The sequence below is a fragment of the Carettochelys insculpta genome, chromosome 25, assembly GCF_033958435.1.
Source record: "Carettochelys insculpta isolate YL-2023 chromosome 25, ASM3395843v1, whole genome shotgun sequence".
NCBI lineage: Eukaryota > Metazoa > Chordata > Testudines > Carettochelyidae > Carettochelys > Carettochelys insculpta.
Genome location: NC_134161.1, coordinates 15,907,028 through 15,923,957, shown reverse-complemented (window position 1 = coordinate 15,923,957; position 16,930 = coordinate 15,907,028). Strand labels below are relative to the sequence as shown.

General features: G+C 48.4%; 1 protein-coding gene across 3 annotated transcripts in view; it reads right to left on the bottom strand.

The window, feature by feature from the left end:
- Positions 1-16,930, bottom strand: part of KIRREL3 (kirre like nephrin family adhesion molecule 3) — a 258,248-nt gene that overhangs the window by 48,790 nt on the left and 192,528 nt on the right. For all 3 annotated transcript variants that reach the window (XM_074976739.1, XM_074976740.1, XM_074976741.1), the window contains exons 7-9: positions 14,404-14,552; positions 10,637-10,764; positions 4,268-4,394 (exon numbers count right to left, since the gene is read on the bottom strand). In XM_074976739.1, coding sequence (XP_074832840.1) covers positions 4,268-4,394; positions 10,637-10,764; positions 14,404-14,552 — 404 coding nt within the window. The remainder of the gene's footprint in view (positions 1-4,267; positions 4,395-10,636; positions 10,765-14,403; positions 14,553-16,930) is intronic.

Here is a 16,930-nt window from a genome sequence, read left to right as displayed (position 1 = left end):
GAGCGCCCACCAGGTCCCTCTGCTATGTCGAGCATCCCAGATGTACTTTGCAAGAAACTGAGGCACAGAGTGATGCCCCTGCCCCAAGGCCACCAATCAATCAGTACAGCATGATTCAGAGAAATTCTGGCTCCTGTTTCCACCACCAGTCTCTCAGCATGCAACCTAAGGAGACCTTGAACCCAGGCCTCTGCAATGAAAAAGCAGAGAAACTACAAAGGGTACATTTATACAGCAGCTTTATTCCGAAAAAGCCTATTTTGAAATAACGCTGCTACACACAAAACTGCATTTCGAAATAGCGCTGAGCGATTGTGAAACACAGTGTCTACACAGGGATCCTATTTCAAAATAGAGTCATTGGAAGCATTGTGGCTAACTTTGAAATACGTGTTATTCTCTGTCTACACAGCCCTTTTTTCAAAATGGGTGCTATTCTTCGTAGGCTGTGGCTACACTAGCCCCCACCTTTCAGAAGGGGCATGGTAATGAGCCCCTTTGGCAGATGCTAATGAGGTGCTGTCATGAATATGCAGTGCCTCATTAGCATAATGGCAGCCACGGGCATTTCGGAAGTGCCGCTTTTGAAACACCCACCTACTGTGTAGACGGGGGCATTTCGAAAGGACCCCTGAACTTCAAAAGCCCCTTCTTCCCAAAACTTCAAAAGGCCCCAATCTACATGGGCGGCGTGTGTTTCGACAGCGGCACTTTCAAAACACACGCGTCTGCCATTATGCTAATGAGGTGCTGCATACTCAAGGTAGCGCCTCATTAGCATCTGCCGAAGTGGCTCATTATTATGCCCTTTCCGAAAGGCAGGGGCTTGTGTAGCCATGGCCTCAGAATGAGGGTTACCAATTCTGAAATAAGTCAACTGCTATTCAGAATTTATTTTGAACCAGCAGTTGCGTCGTGTAGACACTAAGATAGTTTTATTTTGAAATAACAGTCGTTATTTCAAAATAACTTTGCTGTGTAAACCTACCCAAAGTGAGTTTTCAAGTTATAACGCAGCCCCTCTTCCAATCACTGGCGCTCTAGTGTCCATCCAGCCATTCCAGGCTTACAGGGTTTTTGTGGTTCTGCCCCAGAGTGCCTGGGATAGAGAGGGGAACCCTCAGAACCTCAGGTGCTGTGTCCTGCTGCTCCCCAGCGTGAGCTGAGGTGAAACAGGCTTCAAGTTTTGCCACATGGCCAGACGTGGAGGTTTTTGTTCTGGGGGCTCAGCCAGCTCAGACTGGCTGATGAATCAATTGCTCCCCGGCTGCTCCACAAGGAGATTTCGTCTCCTGTTTACGCCACAGGGCAGTCACAGAACCTTGCGTTAATATTGCTATCTGGTGCCTGCAGCGTAACAAAGAGAAGAAGCGATCTAGACAGACAGGGAGGCTTGGTCAGGTTGCCAGACAGTCGCCCCTGCTGCAGATTGGTTTGTGCTGTATCTCGCCTTCCAGGCGATTGCTCATTTATCCTTATTATTACTATGGCAAGGGCCCATTCCCTGATAAGGCTGCCCCATCAGGAGGCAGGAGGTGTGCTCTGTCGGGGGCTGGGAGCACAAATTGTTGTCAGAGCTGTGAATTGTTTTTCCGAGAGGGAAGATTTATTACATGTGCTTCCTCCCGGGGAGGCGCAGGTTTGTTCTGAGTAGCTTGGACATTGCCCCTGTTCCCGGCCATTCATACGGCTGCCCCCACTCAGCAAAGCATATTATTCTTTATTGCCTGGGTCACCGTAGCACCTGAGGCGCCCTCCCGTGTCAGGTTCTGTACGAACACGGAGCAGAACCATGGCCCCGGCCCAAAGAGCGGCTCTCCATCTCCAGCACCGCTTGGTCTGTGCCGACTAGGCTGAATATGGTGGCATCAGATGATGCCCACTAGCCCGTTCCAGCAGGGTTGGCTTAACCACATGGGAGCCAGCTGAGCTAGAGCTTAGCAGGGTGTCAGCAGCACTTTGGCCCAAGTTTAAAGTTGAGCACATGGCTAACATGTCTCGGCAGAACAACGCCTTCCTAAGTTGGGGCCACTGAGCTTTACAATTAGAGGCTCCATTTTGGAACACCACTGGGGGGCAGGTGGGCTTTCCATTTTACAGATGGGGAAACTGATGTGTGGAGTGACTGGGGACCTACCCCAGGCCACCCAACCAGCCCTGACTTGGGCTCCATGATTAGAGTTTTCCCACATTGCTGTACTGTCTTCTAACTTGTTTTTAACACAGACAGGTCACAGCCATTACTCTCTCTAATCTTTTCCAGTAATCTGGGGATTTTTCTGTCTGGGGTAGAATAAATTCTATACGTGCACTGAGGCATGTGCACCACCAGTATACAACCTAGCTGTGGGCACTCTGCTCATCAGCTGGACAGCATGAATCTCCCCTGTGCAGCCGCACAAGCGCCCAGCTTCCAGGGAACACTGGCCATAGCCCATTAAGAGGCAAGCGCAGGCAAAGCCAACCTGATTACAGCCAGGAAAGGAGGAAAGAGGAGACGTGTGTGGTGGCAGCACAGCCATTAATTGTGGTCAGACAGCTCAAGGGACGTTTGGATGGGACTAGTTGCAGCTGATTCATTACGGCACTGCAAATTCCTGGCATCCTTTTAGCCTCCACACCTTTTGCTCTGCTAAATGCTGCAATCTGCATAATTCCACCTCCCGTTAGCACAGACACTGAACCCTGTCTTTGGTCTGTGACTCTGGCTTCTGGGGGAGGCCATGCTGGTCTCCAAACTCAATGAACTGCTGAGCAGGCCGGGGCCCCAGGAAAGCGACAGAGGGAGGAGGTGTAGGAAGGTGGATAATACAAAGGCAGGGTGCATAGCAGGGATCCCCATCACCCCTCAAAGAGATGTTTAGCAGACATGGGAGCAGTTTAGCAGACATGGGAGCCAGGAGACCTGGACTGGCCATTGACTGCTGGATAACTTCCCCTCCCTGTGCCTTTCCCCATATGAAGAATGAGAAAATAAGCCTGACTTCCTGAAAGAGAGCTCTAAAGAGGATGGCGAGAAGGTGTTCTCAGTGGTGACATACGGCAGAACAAGGAGCAATGGTCTCAAGTTACAGAGGAGGAGGTGTAGGTTGGATATTAGGAAAAACTATTTCCCCCAGGAGGGTGGTGAAGCACTGGAATGTGTTACCTAGAGAGGTGGTGGAAGCTCCATCTGTAGAGGTGTTTATGTCCTGGCTTGACAAAGCCCTGGCTGGGATGATTTAGTTGGGGTTGATCCTGCTTTGGGAAGGGGGATGCACTCAATGACCTCCTGAGATCCCTTCCAGCCCCAGGGTTCTGTGATTCCTTTGCAAAGCGCTTTGAGGGCTTCATGTTCATTATTATTGTGAGAGCTCCTAGAAGCCCCATATCCCCTCAGCCAACAAAGAGACCAGGCGAGATCCACAAAGCAGGTTATGTGTCTTAACTCCCATTTGAGACAGCTAAGTCCGTAAGTCAGACCCTCAAAACACCTACTCAGCTGCTGCCTCCATACCCCAGATGCTGAGATTTCCACCCCTCCCACCTGCCCAACCTTCCCTGAACATCTGCCGGTGCTCAAATCTGCCAAGCTTCTGCGCACACCCCAGCAGGAGCCCCACATATTCAGGCTGCATTGGCCTTCACAGAACTCCCTCTCAGCTGCTGAGAGTCCTGGGAGCAGCACATGGAGATACCCTCCCTCTGCCCCTGTGGCCACAGGGATGTGCCAGCAGCCATTTGGAGTGAGTGTCAAGATGTCACTCTGGCCCTGCTGCACTGCTGAGGGTGACAGCAAAGGTACCCGGGCATTTTAAACCCCCTCTCAAGTCCATGCTTCACCACCACTGAATTCCCATTATAGCTGTTGCTGCATTTTGAAAGGTCAGCGACTGGACAAGCACCACTGACTGCTCTGGGCTGGAAAAAGAACCAGGTTTCTTGCGTGATAGCCTCTTAAAAAATCATTTGAGCTCAGAGCACATGTCAAGGCTGGGGGTTATCTTGCTTGGACTGGATCAACCCATCACTAGTCCAGAAATCAACGTTTCCATAATGTCATCAATCAATTTCCCCCTATAAGGAACAACCAACACAGGGTCCATAAGAAGTGGAGCAAAGGGAACATGTATGACTAGGAACTCTGCAGGCCCATCTCAGGGCTGGGGTCTGCCCTCAGAGTGAATGGACTGACCAAACCCACACACCATAAGGAGTTAACAGAGACAAACCAGAGAAGGTCTCTCATCACTTCCAGGCAGAATGAGGAGAAAGAGATGTCATGTACCGTTGACAGTCAGAGACACTTCCCGTTCACCAGCGCCCACCCGTGGAACCACGGCTCGGCAGACATATTTCCCAGCATCCTCCTGGCGGACGCTTCTCAATGTTAATGTGTTCTCATTGCTCAGGACCTGAAAGGGAAGAAAAGCCTGTTTTAAACAAGGGCAGTGCAAAGTTATCCAGAAACATGAACATGTTCTGAAAAATGGAGATATATTTACATTCCCGTGCTCAGGGACCAGACCCCATACTACAGGTTTGCTACAAATGTAACTCTATTCATTAGAGCTGGGTGGGAAATGGCTCTCTCACCTGTGCATTTAAAAGCTCAAAATTTGTTCTTAGCCTAAAACAGGACAAAATGTTGAAGTCTCCAAAAACTCTTCATGAACCAAAGCACCACATTTTTCTTCACTTCAAGTCAATCATAACGTTTCCTGTTGATGTATACCTTTTCTCTTCTTCTCCATTTAATCAGTGTAAATTTTGAAATAAAAAAGCCATTTCCCGACTGAAAAGCTCAAATTTTTTGTTCAGAAAATGTCAAAACCAATGTTTTGAAAATTTTGAAACCCTCTTTTCAAAAACGTTTTGTCAGGAGCTTTGTTGAAATTGAACCTGTTTCACAGCTTTGGTTTCAAAGTGCTGCAATATTTCAATGAACAAATATTTTGTTGAAGGTTTTGGATCAGCACTCATGCTAACATGGTACCCTCTAGTGACTGGACCAGACACAGACAAGTCCCCGACTGTGCTACTGCGTCTCCAAAAAGAGACCAGTTATTGGCTCTGTTGAAGAATAAATCTAAAAAGCATGGTAGTTTTCAAAAGTCTTCAAGATCAAAGGCTTGGTGTTGCATACAAATAATAACCAGTTGGAAAAAAAAAAAAGAGAGAAGAGACAAATAACCCAAGCACACACAATTTATTAATGGTTTTGGAAATATTTTCCGATTTTCCAAAATGTGAATTTTTTCGAATTTTAAAATGTCAAAGTTTGAACTAGCTCTGGAGTTGGTGAAGACACAGAGGGGGAAATTTTGCATATATTTTGTTTAATCCATTCTTCTTTTTAGCCTATAATTTAATCATTCAAAACTTTTCACCATTTTCATTGAAGCTTCATCTGAAACATTTCCATTCATTTGAAGAATATCAAACTCTAGGAAAAATGTGCAAAGAGCTAATCACCCAATAATTAGTCTGAGATACAGAAAGTTTTCCAGCCCACCCACCCAACCGCAACAAGCGGGCCCTGTAAAACACAGACTGACAGAGGAATCCAAAAGCTTGGCAATGCTGACTAGAAAGATGCCACGTGTGAACTTTGGGGAGAACTAGAGGGAGTACATTCCTGCGTGGCAGGCCCTTGACTATGAATAGCCAAGCTTCCATCCCCTTGAGATGAAAGTAGCCTGTTACCGTCAAGTCAGAGTTTTTCAGCTCGTGCTTTTAGATCTTGCACTCAGATGTTCCAGCCCATGAATGACCTGGGGGCGGGCACCACCACTTAAAGATAACTTCGCTGATCTAGCTGAGGCCTGTTCATACACACTTACCCTGCTGTTTTCTTGCTGGCAGTGGCTGACCGACAGGCACGTGTGACTAGGCAGGTACAGCCTCAGGGAGCTCCCTCAAAGGCCGTGCCTTCTAATGGTGGACTGACTGCACTGGAGTTCCAAGAAGAGCCACCAGATATAATGGATGGCTTAGCTGGAGAAGGCCTGTGTCAGAGTCATGCCAGCAGGAGGACTTCATGCCACCCCTGTATGCTTGGCCAGCGGCAAGGAGGCACACAATGCAAGCAGCACCACTCCTCAATGCCTGTCCAAATTGGAGCGGGTGGGAGCAGCACGTATGGCACAGGTAGGCACTGAGAATCTGCTCCCTCCATGCTTGGCCGGAAACACTGCTGGAGGCGGAAATGCTATTGCATGAACTGCACTCTTGGGAAGAGGCATCCCACGTTTGGAGAGGGAGCTGTTCCCCAGGGCATGTGGTTTGTATTCTCAGTGTGATCTGTAACTTCTCTTAGTGCCAATGCAAGCGAGGGCAGTGGGCAGAGGAGAGAGCAGACCCCCGTGTGAGCTGTGCATGCTTTGCTGCTCAAGCGCATAACCTTTGGCTAGGGAGGGGCAATAGTAAAGTGGCAGCTCGCCAGCGTTAGTCTGCATGTATTGGGCGACCACAGCTCTCACTGGCTGTGGATCACGGTTTGAGGCCAATGGGAGCTACAGGAAGCAGTGCCCTGGTCTGTGACATTTTCTGCTACTCCCAGTGGTCATGAACGGCAATCTGTGGCCAATAAGAGCTGCAATTGTCTGATACCTGAGAAGGTGCAGATAAAGAGAGTGGTGGGAGCCTGCCAGGGACTAAGCCTGGTGGCCCAGATCTAGCCTGTAGGACAGTATTTGTCTGTCCCTGCCTTCGCATATGATCCTGAACGTAACATCATAGGGACCGTTAAATACTCTGGAAGGGAAGGGAAGGGAAGGGAAGGGAAATGAGTACATAGCTGCATTTGCAGAGATGCAGTCACAGAGCTTCTCACCCAAGGATTTCCAAGCCCTGACTCAGCCTCAGTTAGGCATGAGGGATTTTATCCCTGTTTTGCAAGTTGTGGAACTGAAATGCTGCAGGAGAACAATGACAATGGCAAAGCTGGGAAACAACCCAGGAGCCTTGATTCTCAGGCCCTGGTCAAAGCATTATCTCATACTCTCTCCCTAACTAGAGAGGGCTGTGCTCTCAGGTGTTGGGGCTGCCAATGAGCCACCCACAGGTTGAATATCTCTAATTCGGCGGTCTCTCATCCAGCACATCCGTAATCCATTATGATTTTAGTTCGCTGGGTGATCACTTACCATGGGTGTGGCCAAGATCCCTATGGTCCCATAAAGCTTTTTTCCAGCCACCAGTCCTGGCTCTCAGTGTTCTGTGCTGTTATTCAGCTGTAATTTACCCCTAAATATCTTCTAAGAGTCCAGTAAGCAGTGGAAGTGTTGGTAATGTGCTAGAAAATATTGACCTCCTGTGGTCTGGAAAATTCTCTCATCTGGCACTGGTCTGATCTCAACGGTGCCGGATTAGAGAGGTTCAACCTGCAGTCCAAACCACAGGGTCAGTGGGAGAGCAGAAGTGTGTGCTATCAGCTTTGCGCAAGCTGTCATTGTGAGATCATCTTTCCTAGCAACTTAGGGTTTGCATCAGTGTGGCTTCTTTGACCCTTTCCCAGCAACGTGTTGCAATCAGGAAGGCCTGACACACTGCCCTACTGCCCTGTCAGTGCAATTAGCATCTTCATTAAGGCTTGAAAAGTGCTGAAACAAAGTGGTCTGAAGTAGGCAGTCAGCAAAATCCAGCGCCGGCAGCATTGAGAAATGTGATGAGTCTAGACCCAATTGTGGCTTTTGGAGTCAAGTATTTCTAATTACCTGTGGTGGCTGCTTGTGCCAGTGGTTAATTTCCCACCTGTACCATTGTATCTGTCAGTCGGAGGGCTGCCAAGCGGGACGGGTGACACTTTCCTTGGGAGCTGGGTGGGACCGTTGCACAGGGGCTGGAGGGGGCAGCGCTGATCCTGCACACCTCTCGGCAGCCTGTGTTGGCTTCTTCGGGCTGTTCTGGGCTGTGTTTGCCTCACGGGCATACCCAGCATGTCGGTTATGGCCACTGCTGTGGGCTGCACTTGCAGCCAGTTGCTCCAGTTGTTCTGGGGGCTTACACTGGTGCTCAGCAGACCCCTGAATGCCCCTAGCAGCAGTTACACATGCAGTGAAGGGTGTCACCACAGATGGCTGTGCTGGGGGGAGCTGCCCAGATCAGACTGGACTAAAACTCCCCTGCTGCCTGTCTCACAGATCCTCTTTGACAAATCCATCTGCCCATCCTGCTCCTGTCCAAACCCACCAGCTCCTCCAAGCTTGCCCTGTGAACTCCTCTATCCAGCTTTCCCCTCTCCACAGAACAGAAGAACTGGATGGGACGTCAGGAGGTCACTGAGCCCCTTCCCCTCTCCTGTCCTCTCCCTCCAGCACCTGTCCCCCAGCGCTCTGGGAGAAACTGTGGATCTCCTTCCTTCTGGTCCGCAGGCGCTGGGAGCCCAAGGGGAGATTCCCTCACCGACCTTGGCCTTGCTGCAGGTGAGCAGCCCTTCCCCTGCTGCACCTGCCGCTGGCTTGTTCCGTGTGGCTGAGTGGCTGTACTGGCGGTGGGGTGGGATGGGGAGAGACGGCTGCTGCTCTCCTCTCCTGCCTCCTACAGGGCTGGGAGTTTGCACATGTGGGCAAGAGACACTGTTGCTCCTCTGACTGAAGTCGGGGGTCGGGGTGGGGGGATGCTACCTCATCCCAGCTCTCCCCCATTTGCCCCCCATGGTCGTAAGTCAAGCTGTAGGAAAAGATGTTTGACTGGAAACTCTGGAGTCCTCCATCCACGCATGCTGGAGAGGGGCAGGGCAGTCGCTTAGACACAGGAGCAGGAGCAGGGGCCGCTGCCGCTGAGCCCAGTTCCCATCCTGTGGGCAGGGCTGAGGGCAACGCTACCACTGGTTCCCATTCTGCAGCAGCCTGACATGCTCCTGCTTTGGCCACTGCCGGTCCTGGCAGAGGCCTGTAGCTCGGTGGGTATCTGGGTTCTGCCTGTAGACAAACATTTTGTACCCATGCAGACCTCTGCCTGTGTGACCACCACATAAAACATGACTAACAATGGTAATTTGAGCTGGATGCCATAGTGATCACTTCTGAAAAATGGCTTTTAAGTTGGAAGAAGAAGCCTTACCACCCCTCTGGTCTGGGTCAGCTGGGAGTGGAATTCAGGCAGCACGGTAAGCTTTTTGCACAGAGGCAGATCCTGACCTGTAGACCTTCGCAGGACAAAGCAAGTCTAGATGGAGTCAGGACTTCAGTGTTTGATCCTTGATCTTAAAGCTTTCTATCCTTGATTTTGAGAAATTCAGACATCCCAAGGTCAGAAGGGACCATTGTGATCGCTTACTACTCCCTGCATAACATAGGCCAAAGCACGGCCCCAGAATATTTCCTGTTTCCACTAGAGCAGACCTTTTAGGGAAGAAACTTCTAATTCTAGTGCAAAAATTGCTAGAGATGGCAAATCCAGCACAGCCCTTGGTGTCTTGCTGGAGGGATTGAGTGGAGGAGTCCTCAGAACTACATGGAGATGGAGACAGATCATGTGCGCCACAGGTTGCTTCACTGACATTTTGCAGAGCATGCACCTCACTCTTCACACTGCTCAGGAAGAACATGTGGGAAAGCAGCCAGAGAGCTGCAAGGACATGTATTCAGACTAGGGTTTACCATATAAAAAAGGAGTGTATCTGTATCCATCTCTACCAGCTCACATTGCATTAAAGTGTTATAGTATGTATAGTACATGAATACAATGTGAGCTCATAGAGATGGATACAGCTACACTCCCTCTTGGGGGTGTCCCCTTTTTGAAAGCTCAAGTATGGTAACCCTAATTCAGACACATGTAAACAACCCCCTTCCAAACCACCTGCTCCATGTCACACACAGAGATAAGGGAAAGACTGAACCATCTGTAACAGGTGTTAATGCACGGCCGGAGGCTGCTCAGATACCCTGGGGACGAGGGCAGTATAAAGGCCTTCAGTAAAAGCTTTCTTAGTCATGCCGTTCGTGGCAGGGAGAGGCTGGCTACTCATATCTTCTGGTTAACGAAGAATTTGGGGCCTGGGAGGGAGCTGTGGGCAGAGTTAGGGGGCTGGGGTATTGGAGAGGGCATGTGCTGGGGATGAGGGGTTCAGAGTGCAGAAGTTGTGCAGGGTTTGGGCTTAGGGAAGGGTTCTGGGTGCTGTATCCAGGCACTCACCTCAGGGGCTCCCTGCAAGTGGAGACATGTCTCTGCTGCTCCAAGGTGAAGGCCCGGCTAGGTGGCTCTGAACGCTGTCTCACTCACAGGCACCACCCTCAGAGCTCCCATTGGTGCAGGTCCCAGAGAGGTCAGTGGGAACAACCTGTGGGACTGGGCTATTGTGGGTCTGTCCCGCCTGATGAGCACCCACCACTCTCCCTGACATTGGGCTCCTCACCTTAGAACTGTGGTTTGTCATTTGTAGGCACCGATCTCGGCTGGGACCCCAGGGCTGGAGCTGGCACTTGGCAAGGGACAGTCCATCCCCCAAAGAGGTTATGAGGGAAACAGGCTCTGGGAGGGATGTGATTTGCTCAGGGTGGTGCACTAGGTGAGTGGCAGAGACGGGCACAGCCCCCAGCCTTCCTGAATCCCAGTCCGAGGACATGTCCACATGGTGAGCCTGACCCCCTGGGGCTCACCCCAGATTTGTAACGCTGTGCAGCATGTCCCAGGTGAGTGAGATTCTTACCACGCCAGAGCCCCGCTTCATCCAGACAATGGTCAGCGAAGGGTTCCCAGTCCAGGCGCAGCTGAACACGGCGTCTGACCCCAGGTCGACAAGGAGGGACTGCGGTTCCGTTGCCATCCTGGGGCCAACTGTGCACAGGAGACAAAGAAAGGGGACTGTGTGGTGAAACAGATGGTCAGCACCATCCCCAGCCTGGTCGGTGACAGGCCAAAGGTCCAATCAGTCAGAAGCTCCTGGGCCAGAGGGTGAGGCAGGCCCTGAGCTCCATCATCTCTCCCCTCCTTGGAGCATGCTCTGTTTTCATAGGCTGTACATAATTTGAGAGGTCCCTGGTCAGCCCTGTGCAGAAGGAGGATCAAGGAAAACTAGACTGCCCTATGCAACCTGTTCTTAAAACTCTCCAGTGATAGAGATTCCACAACCTGCCTTGGAAGCCTGTTTCAGACTTTACTTACAGGTATAACTAGAAAGTTTTCCCTTGTATCTCACCTAATCTTCTTTGCTGCACCTTAAGCTGCTTTCTTCTTTTCCCACCTTCAGCAGACCCGAGGAACAGCTGATCCCTGTCCTCTGTATAATGGCCCTTAAAGCTGAAGACTGTCTGCCCCTCACTCTTTTCTCAAACATACCCACAGGTTTTCACCTCTACTCATAGAACAGGTTTTCCAATCCCCTGGATCGTTTCTCTTGCTCTGCTTTGGATTCCCTCCAATTTATTCACATAGTACGTAACGTGTGGCACCCAGAACTGGACACAGCACTCCAGCTGAGGCTTGACCAGTGCTGAACAGAGGAAGAACATTACCTCCTATGTCTCACATACAGCCACCTTGAATAGTAACAGAGAGGAAGCTGTGCTAGTCTATACACTATCAAAACAAAAAGCAGTCAAGTAGCACTTTAAAGACTAGCAAAATAGTTTATTAGGTGAGCTTTTGTGGGACAGACCCACTTCTTGACTTGGAGTCTGTTCTGGTCTGGCTATGGTCTGAAGAAGTGGGTCTGTCCCACGAAAGCTCACCTAATAAACTATTTTGCTAGTCTTTAAAGTGCTACTTGACTGCTTTTTGTTTTGATACAGCCACCTTGTTAATAGTATGAGCCTTTTTACAACTGTATCGCATCGGGGACTGACATTCAGTTCATGAGTTCCCAGCCCCTTTCCAGCAATACTGCCACCTCCACAGTTACTCCCTATTTTGCAGCTGTACATTTGCTTTTTCCTTCCTAAGTCAAGCACTCTGGGGCTGCAGTTACATGTCTTTATTGTATTTCCTCTTGTTGATTTCAGACCAGCTCTCCAATTTGCCATTATCATTTTGAATTCTCATCCTGTCCTCCAGAATGCTTGCCCTACCTCCCAGCTTGGTGTCATCTGCATGTTTTATAAGCATGCTCTCCACCCAATTAACCAAGTCATTTAGGAAAATATTAAATAGTTCTGGACTCACAACTGATCCCTGTGGGACCTCTCTAGGTTCACACTGCTGGTTTGGCAGCACAACTATTTTCAACCCAGTTTGCATGCATATTATTGTAATTTCATCTCCTAGACCACACTTCCCTAGTTTGCTTATAAGAAGCAAAGCTTTAGTAAAATGAAGTGTCCTCTTCATCTTATACTTTTTATACTTTATATATTTTATCCATTTTATACTCATTTTATGAAGCATAAAAATAAAATCTACTGCTTCCCTGCTATTCAGCAGGCCAGTGACCCTGTCAAAGAATGAAGTTAGGTTAGTTTGGCATGATTAGTTCTTGACCAATCCATGCTGGCTATTCCTTATAACCCTATTGTCCTCAAGGTACTTAGGAACTCATTGGTAATAATTTGTCTTATACTTTGTCTTCACTAGATACCTCATGATGGCACAGCTGTACAGATGCACCCACTCCACTGTGAGTTCTCTTGTGTAGCTGCTCTATGCCAATGGGAAAGAGCTCTCTCATCAACCTAATTAAACCAGCCCCAAAGAGAAGCTCTCCTGCCAACACACTGAGGTGCATGTTATCAGTTATACTGGTGACATTTATGCCACTCCGGGGTGTGTTTTTTCCACATTCCTGAGTGAGGTAAGTTTGCCGACATAAATGCTCATGCAGCTGTGGCTTCAGTGGCCTTCAGATATCAAAATTAAGCTAATTGGGTTAAAATTCCCAGATTCCTCTTTGTTACCCTGCTTAAAGACAGGCACCGTATGTGCCCTTCTCTAGGCTTCTCCTGGAGCTCTCAAAAGTCATTGCTAGTAGTTCCAAGACTGCTTCAGGTAGCTCCTTAAGCAACTAGGATGAATTTCATCATATCTTGTGGGCTTCCAAGTATGTAACTTACCTAAATATTCTTTAACTTCTTTTGTTATTTCAGCTCACGTTCCTTCCCCTTGTTAACTTCAATTGTGTCGAGCGTCTGCTCACCGTTCACTTTTAAGTGAAGACTCACAAAATAGGCGTTAAACACTGCAGCTTTCTCGATGTCATTGGTTGTTAACTGTTTCCCCTCTAAGGATAGGACCTGCACTTTCTTTTGTTTTTTGTTTGCTCCTATTGTATTTAAAGCACCTCCTCTTATTACCTTTCATGTTCCTTGCTTGGTGTAACTCATTTTATGTTTTAAGCTTTCTGATTTTGTCTCCTTGGCTGTGTCTACCAGACAGCCTAAACTCAAAATAGGCTATTTTGGCATTTGGCAATGTCTAAACAGCACCAATGTCAAAATAATATGCTATTCCGAGGCATCTCGCACTCCTCCTGCAACGGGGTGTACAAAGACACCAAAAGAGTGCACCTGTTTTTTTGGAAAAATATTTCAGAACAATGGGCAGGTTTCAAAGCCACAGAGCTCTGTAGACACAGGCTTGTGTTCATGTTATTCTTTTCTATTTGGCATGAACAAATTTGCCCACATTTCCCTTTCATAGGACGCTACAGAGCTCTTCAGCCAGCCGTATTGTCCTCTTCCTGTTCTTCCTATTGTGGCGGAGTTTGCAGTTGTGTTTTTTATTACTGTCACCTCAAAAAACTTCCCAAATTCCTTTTCCCCTCAGATCTTTCTTCCTATGATTCGCTCAAGATCCCAGTGAGCTTTAATCCACCTCTGAATGGCACAGGTGAGCTGCTCAGAGGTGCATGACATCTGCTTGGTGCACTGGGAGAGGAGGATGAGCATAGGGAGCTAGGAACCAGCAGCTGCTGTACCTTGTGCTAGTAAGAACAGATCCTAGAGGTTGTTCAGCTGGCCCAGGGCTGAAGAAGCATAGCGCATTCCAGCCACAGCCTTTCCTGCCTGCCAATAAGCTCCTTACACCAAGAGGTGCACCAGCAGACCATGTAGCTAGCTGTGCCACTGGGTGTTGTATTGTGTTGATGATGAGGGCTGCAGCCAACTGGCATCTCTCTGACAAATCAGGAGAGCCAGGACTAGAAAACTGGTTCTCTCGCTCTAGAAAAAGTGGCGTCTGCCAGTACTTCATGTAACAGCAGCCACTGGGTCCATTCATTTAGATGTAAGGAAATAATGTGTACTGCCAACAATTCAGTGCAGTGTTAACAAACCCCTTACTAGTGAAATCACCCAGGAAGCCCTCTTTTCTCTGACCCCAGGCTGCAGTTGCCAAGGGCTTCTAGCACACGGGGATTTCCAATTCGTTACTTTTAGGAGCTGGTTGCAAAATTAACCAATGGGTGTGTGTAGAAGAGGTGATTCTAAGCTGTTCCTTTGGGAGTGCTCTGTGTTCCTGAGGATGTAGAAGCACAGGGGAACTTACAGTAGACATCCACCGTCCTGCTGATGTTGGTACTGCCCAAAGCATTGGTCACCTCACAGGATACTGGCTCAAAGAAGAAAGTGTGGTCCACAATGGTTTCGTAGGAGTCACCCGATGCTTCCTTTATAAGTTGGCCTTTTTTTGCCCACCTGTGGAATAAAACATAGTAGGGCTGTCTTATTCTGGAAGATTTCATAGACATACATGGGTGAGGTGAGATCTTTCATTTAACCAACATCTGTTGGTGAGAGAGACAAGCTTTGGAGTCACACAGAGCTCTTGCCCAGGCCTCCTGAGTTCCGTGTAGCTCATAAGCTTGTCTATTTCAGCCACAGAAGCTAGTTCAATAAAAGGTCTTACCTCACTCACCTTGTCTCTCATATTAAGAGACCAACATGGCAACAAGAACCCTGCAAACAACACTGGAAAATCTCACCAATAACAATTCTTCTCTCCAAGTCACGCTGTCACAAGATTCCCAAACCTGGTACCAAAGCATGCTTCTCTAAGCACTTAAATGCACCTGTCCCAAAGACAGCAGCAGTGGTAAAATAACATTATGCAGCAATTTAGTAGAGGAAGGTTTGAAAAATTCTGTATCCCGTATCTAATTTGAATGGCTGAAGGGATTTTAGGTAGGAGAATATGCTGTACTTTTTGTGGTAAGAGCCTGTGGAATGACACCAGGGTTGGAACTGGGATTCTAATTTCCTGAGTCAGGCTATCAGGGCTAACACACATATATGTCCACGGAAGCCTGAATGCTCACAAATGGCCAGGAGATTGGTTGCATTCAGTGGCACAGGAATAACTTTTAGGGTGACAGTGCTGAGCTGTGCCCCTGCCTTACCCTGTTTGTGTCCCTCACTTTCCTAGGCTGGTGCCACAGCTGGTAGTGGCTGCAGAGCTCTGGGTACAGAGCCCAGGGATGGGGCCCCATGGCCTGCAGTGGAGACACTGGGACCTTGGGGCCAACAGCAGAGCCTGCAGGACCAGTAGCCAGGACCATGTGGAGCTGGTGGCATTGCAGTGCCTCCTGCATCCCCACTTCCATGTGTATGGCTGTATTTAGGTGTGAAGGATTTGATCTCTTCTCAGTAAATGCTGGTGAACATACATTGTGCCTCACGCACACAAAAAATGGAGAAATATTTCCATCGATAATAATCCAAATGTACAGCTAGGCAAACTCGAAACGTGCTGTGTGAGAATCTAGAGGAGTTTTATTTGAGACTGTTTGTTTTGAACATGTTGACATGTGTGATTAACAGTTGTGTTTTAATAGCTATAAAGCTTTAACTTTTTGAACCTTAATGTCTACTGCTAAATAATTAGTTGCATCTTTACTGTTCTTGATCACAATGGACTGGATCGTGAGCAGGACAACACATGGCCATCAGCAGGGCATTCAGTGGACACTTCTCAAACAGCTAGAGGACATTGATTTTCCCGACAATGTCGCCCTTCTTTCACAACAACATGAAAGCGTGCAAGAAAAGGTTGCAACGGTAGACAAAACTGCCTCAGTGACTGGACTGAGCATGAACAAGGGAAAGACCAAGACCACAAGGATCAACCAGACCAGCAACAGCACCATCACACTGGGAGGGGAGGACCTGGAAGACGTGGAGCAGTTCACCTGCTTGGGGTGTATTACGGGCAGAGACGGAGGAACAGATAAGGATATCAGTGCCAGGATAGGGAAAGCAACAGCTGCATTCAAGACTCTCCACCCCCTATGGAGTTCACAAATAATATCTGCACAGACAAAACTGCAGATTGTCAACACAAATGTGAAGACTGTGCTCTTGTATGGATGCGAGACCTGATGTACCAAAAAATCTTCAAATCACAAGCTACTGACATTCATAAACAGATGCCTGAGGTACATCCTTCACATCAAACAGCAAGACTTGGTCACAGATGAGGAGCTTTGGAACAGAGCAAGACAAGAACCACTTCATGTCCAAATCAAGAACACACTCTCAGAAAACCATCATCCAGCATAGTCTGTCAAGCTCTCTTCTAGAGTCATGGAAGAGTTGAACATAGATAGAGCCATAGAACACTAGGACTGGAAGGGACCTCAAGAGATCATTGAGTCCAGTCCCCTTTTCTCATGGCAGGACCAAGCACTGTCTAGACCATCCCCAATCCACGTCTACCTAACCTGCTCTTTAATATCTCCATTGAGGGAGATTCCACAGCCTACCTAGGCAGTTCATTCCAAGGTTTAACCACCCTGACAGGAAGTTTTTCATAATGTCCAACCTAAACCTCCCTTGCTGCAGTTTAAGCCCATTGCTTCTTGGCCTATCCTCACAGGCCAAGTAGAACAATTTTTCTCCCTTCCCCTTGTAACACTCTTTTAGGTAGTTGTAAACAGCTATGATGTCCCTTCTCAGTCTTCTCTTTTCTAAACTAAACAAGCCCAGTTCTTTCAGTCTTCCCTCCTATCTCATGTTCTCTAGACCTTTAATCATTCTTGTTGCTCTTCTCTGGGCCTTCTGCAATTTCTCCACATCTT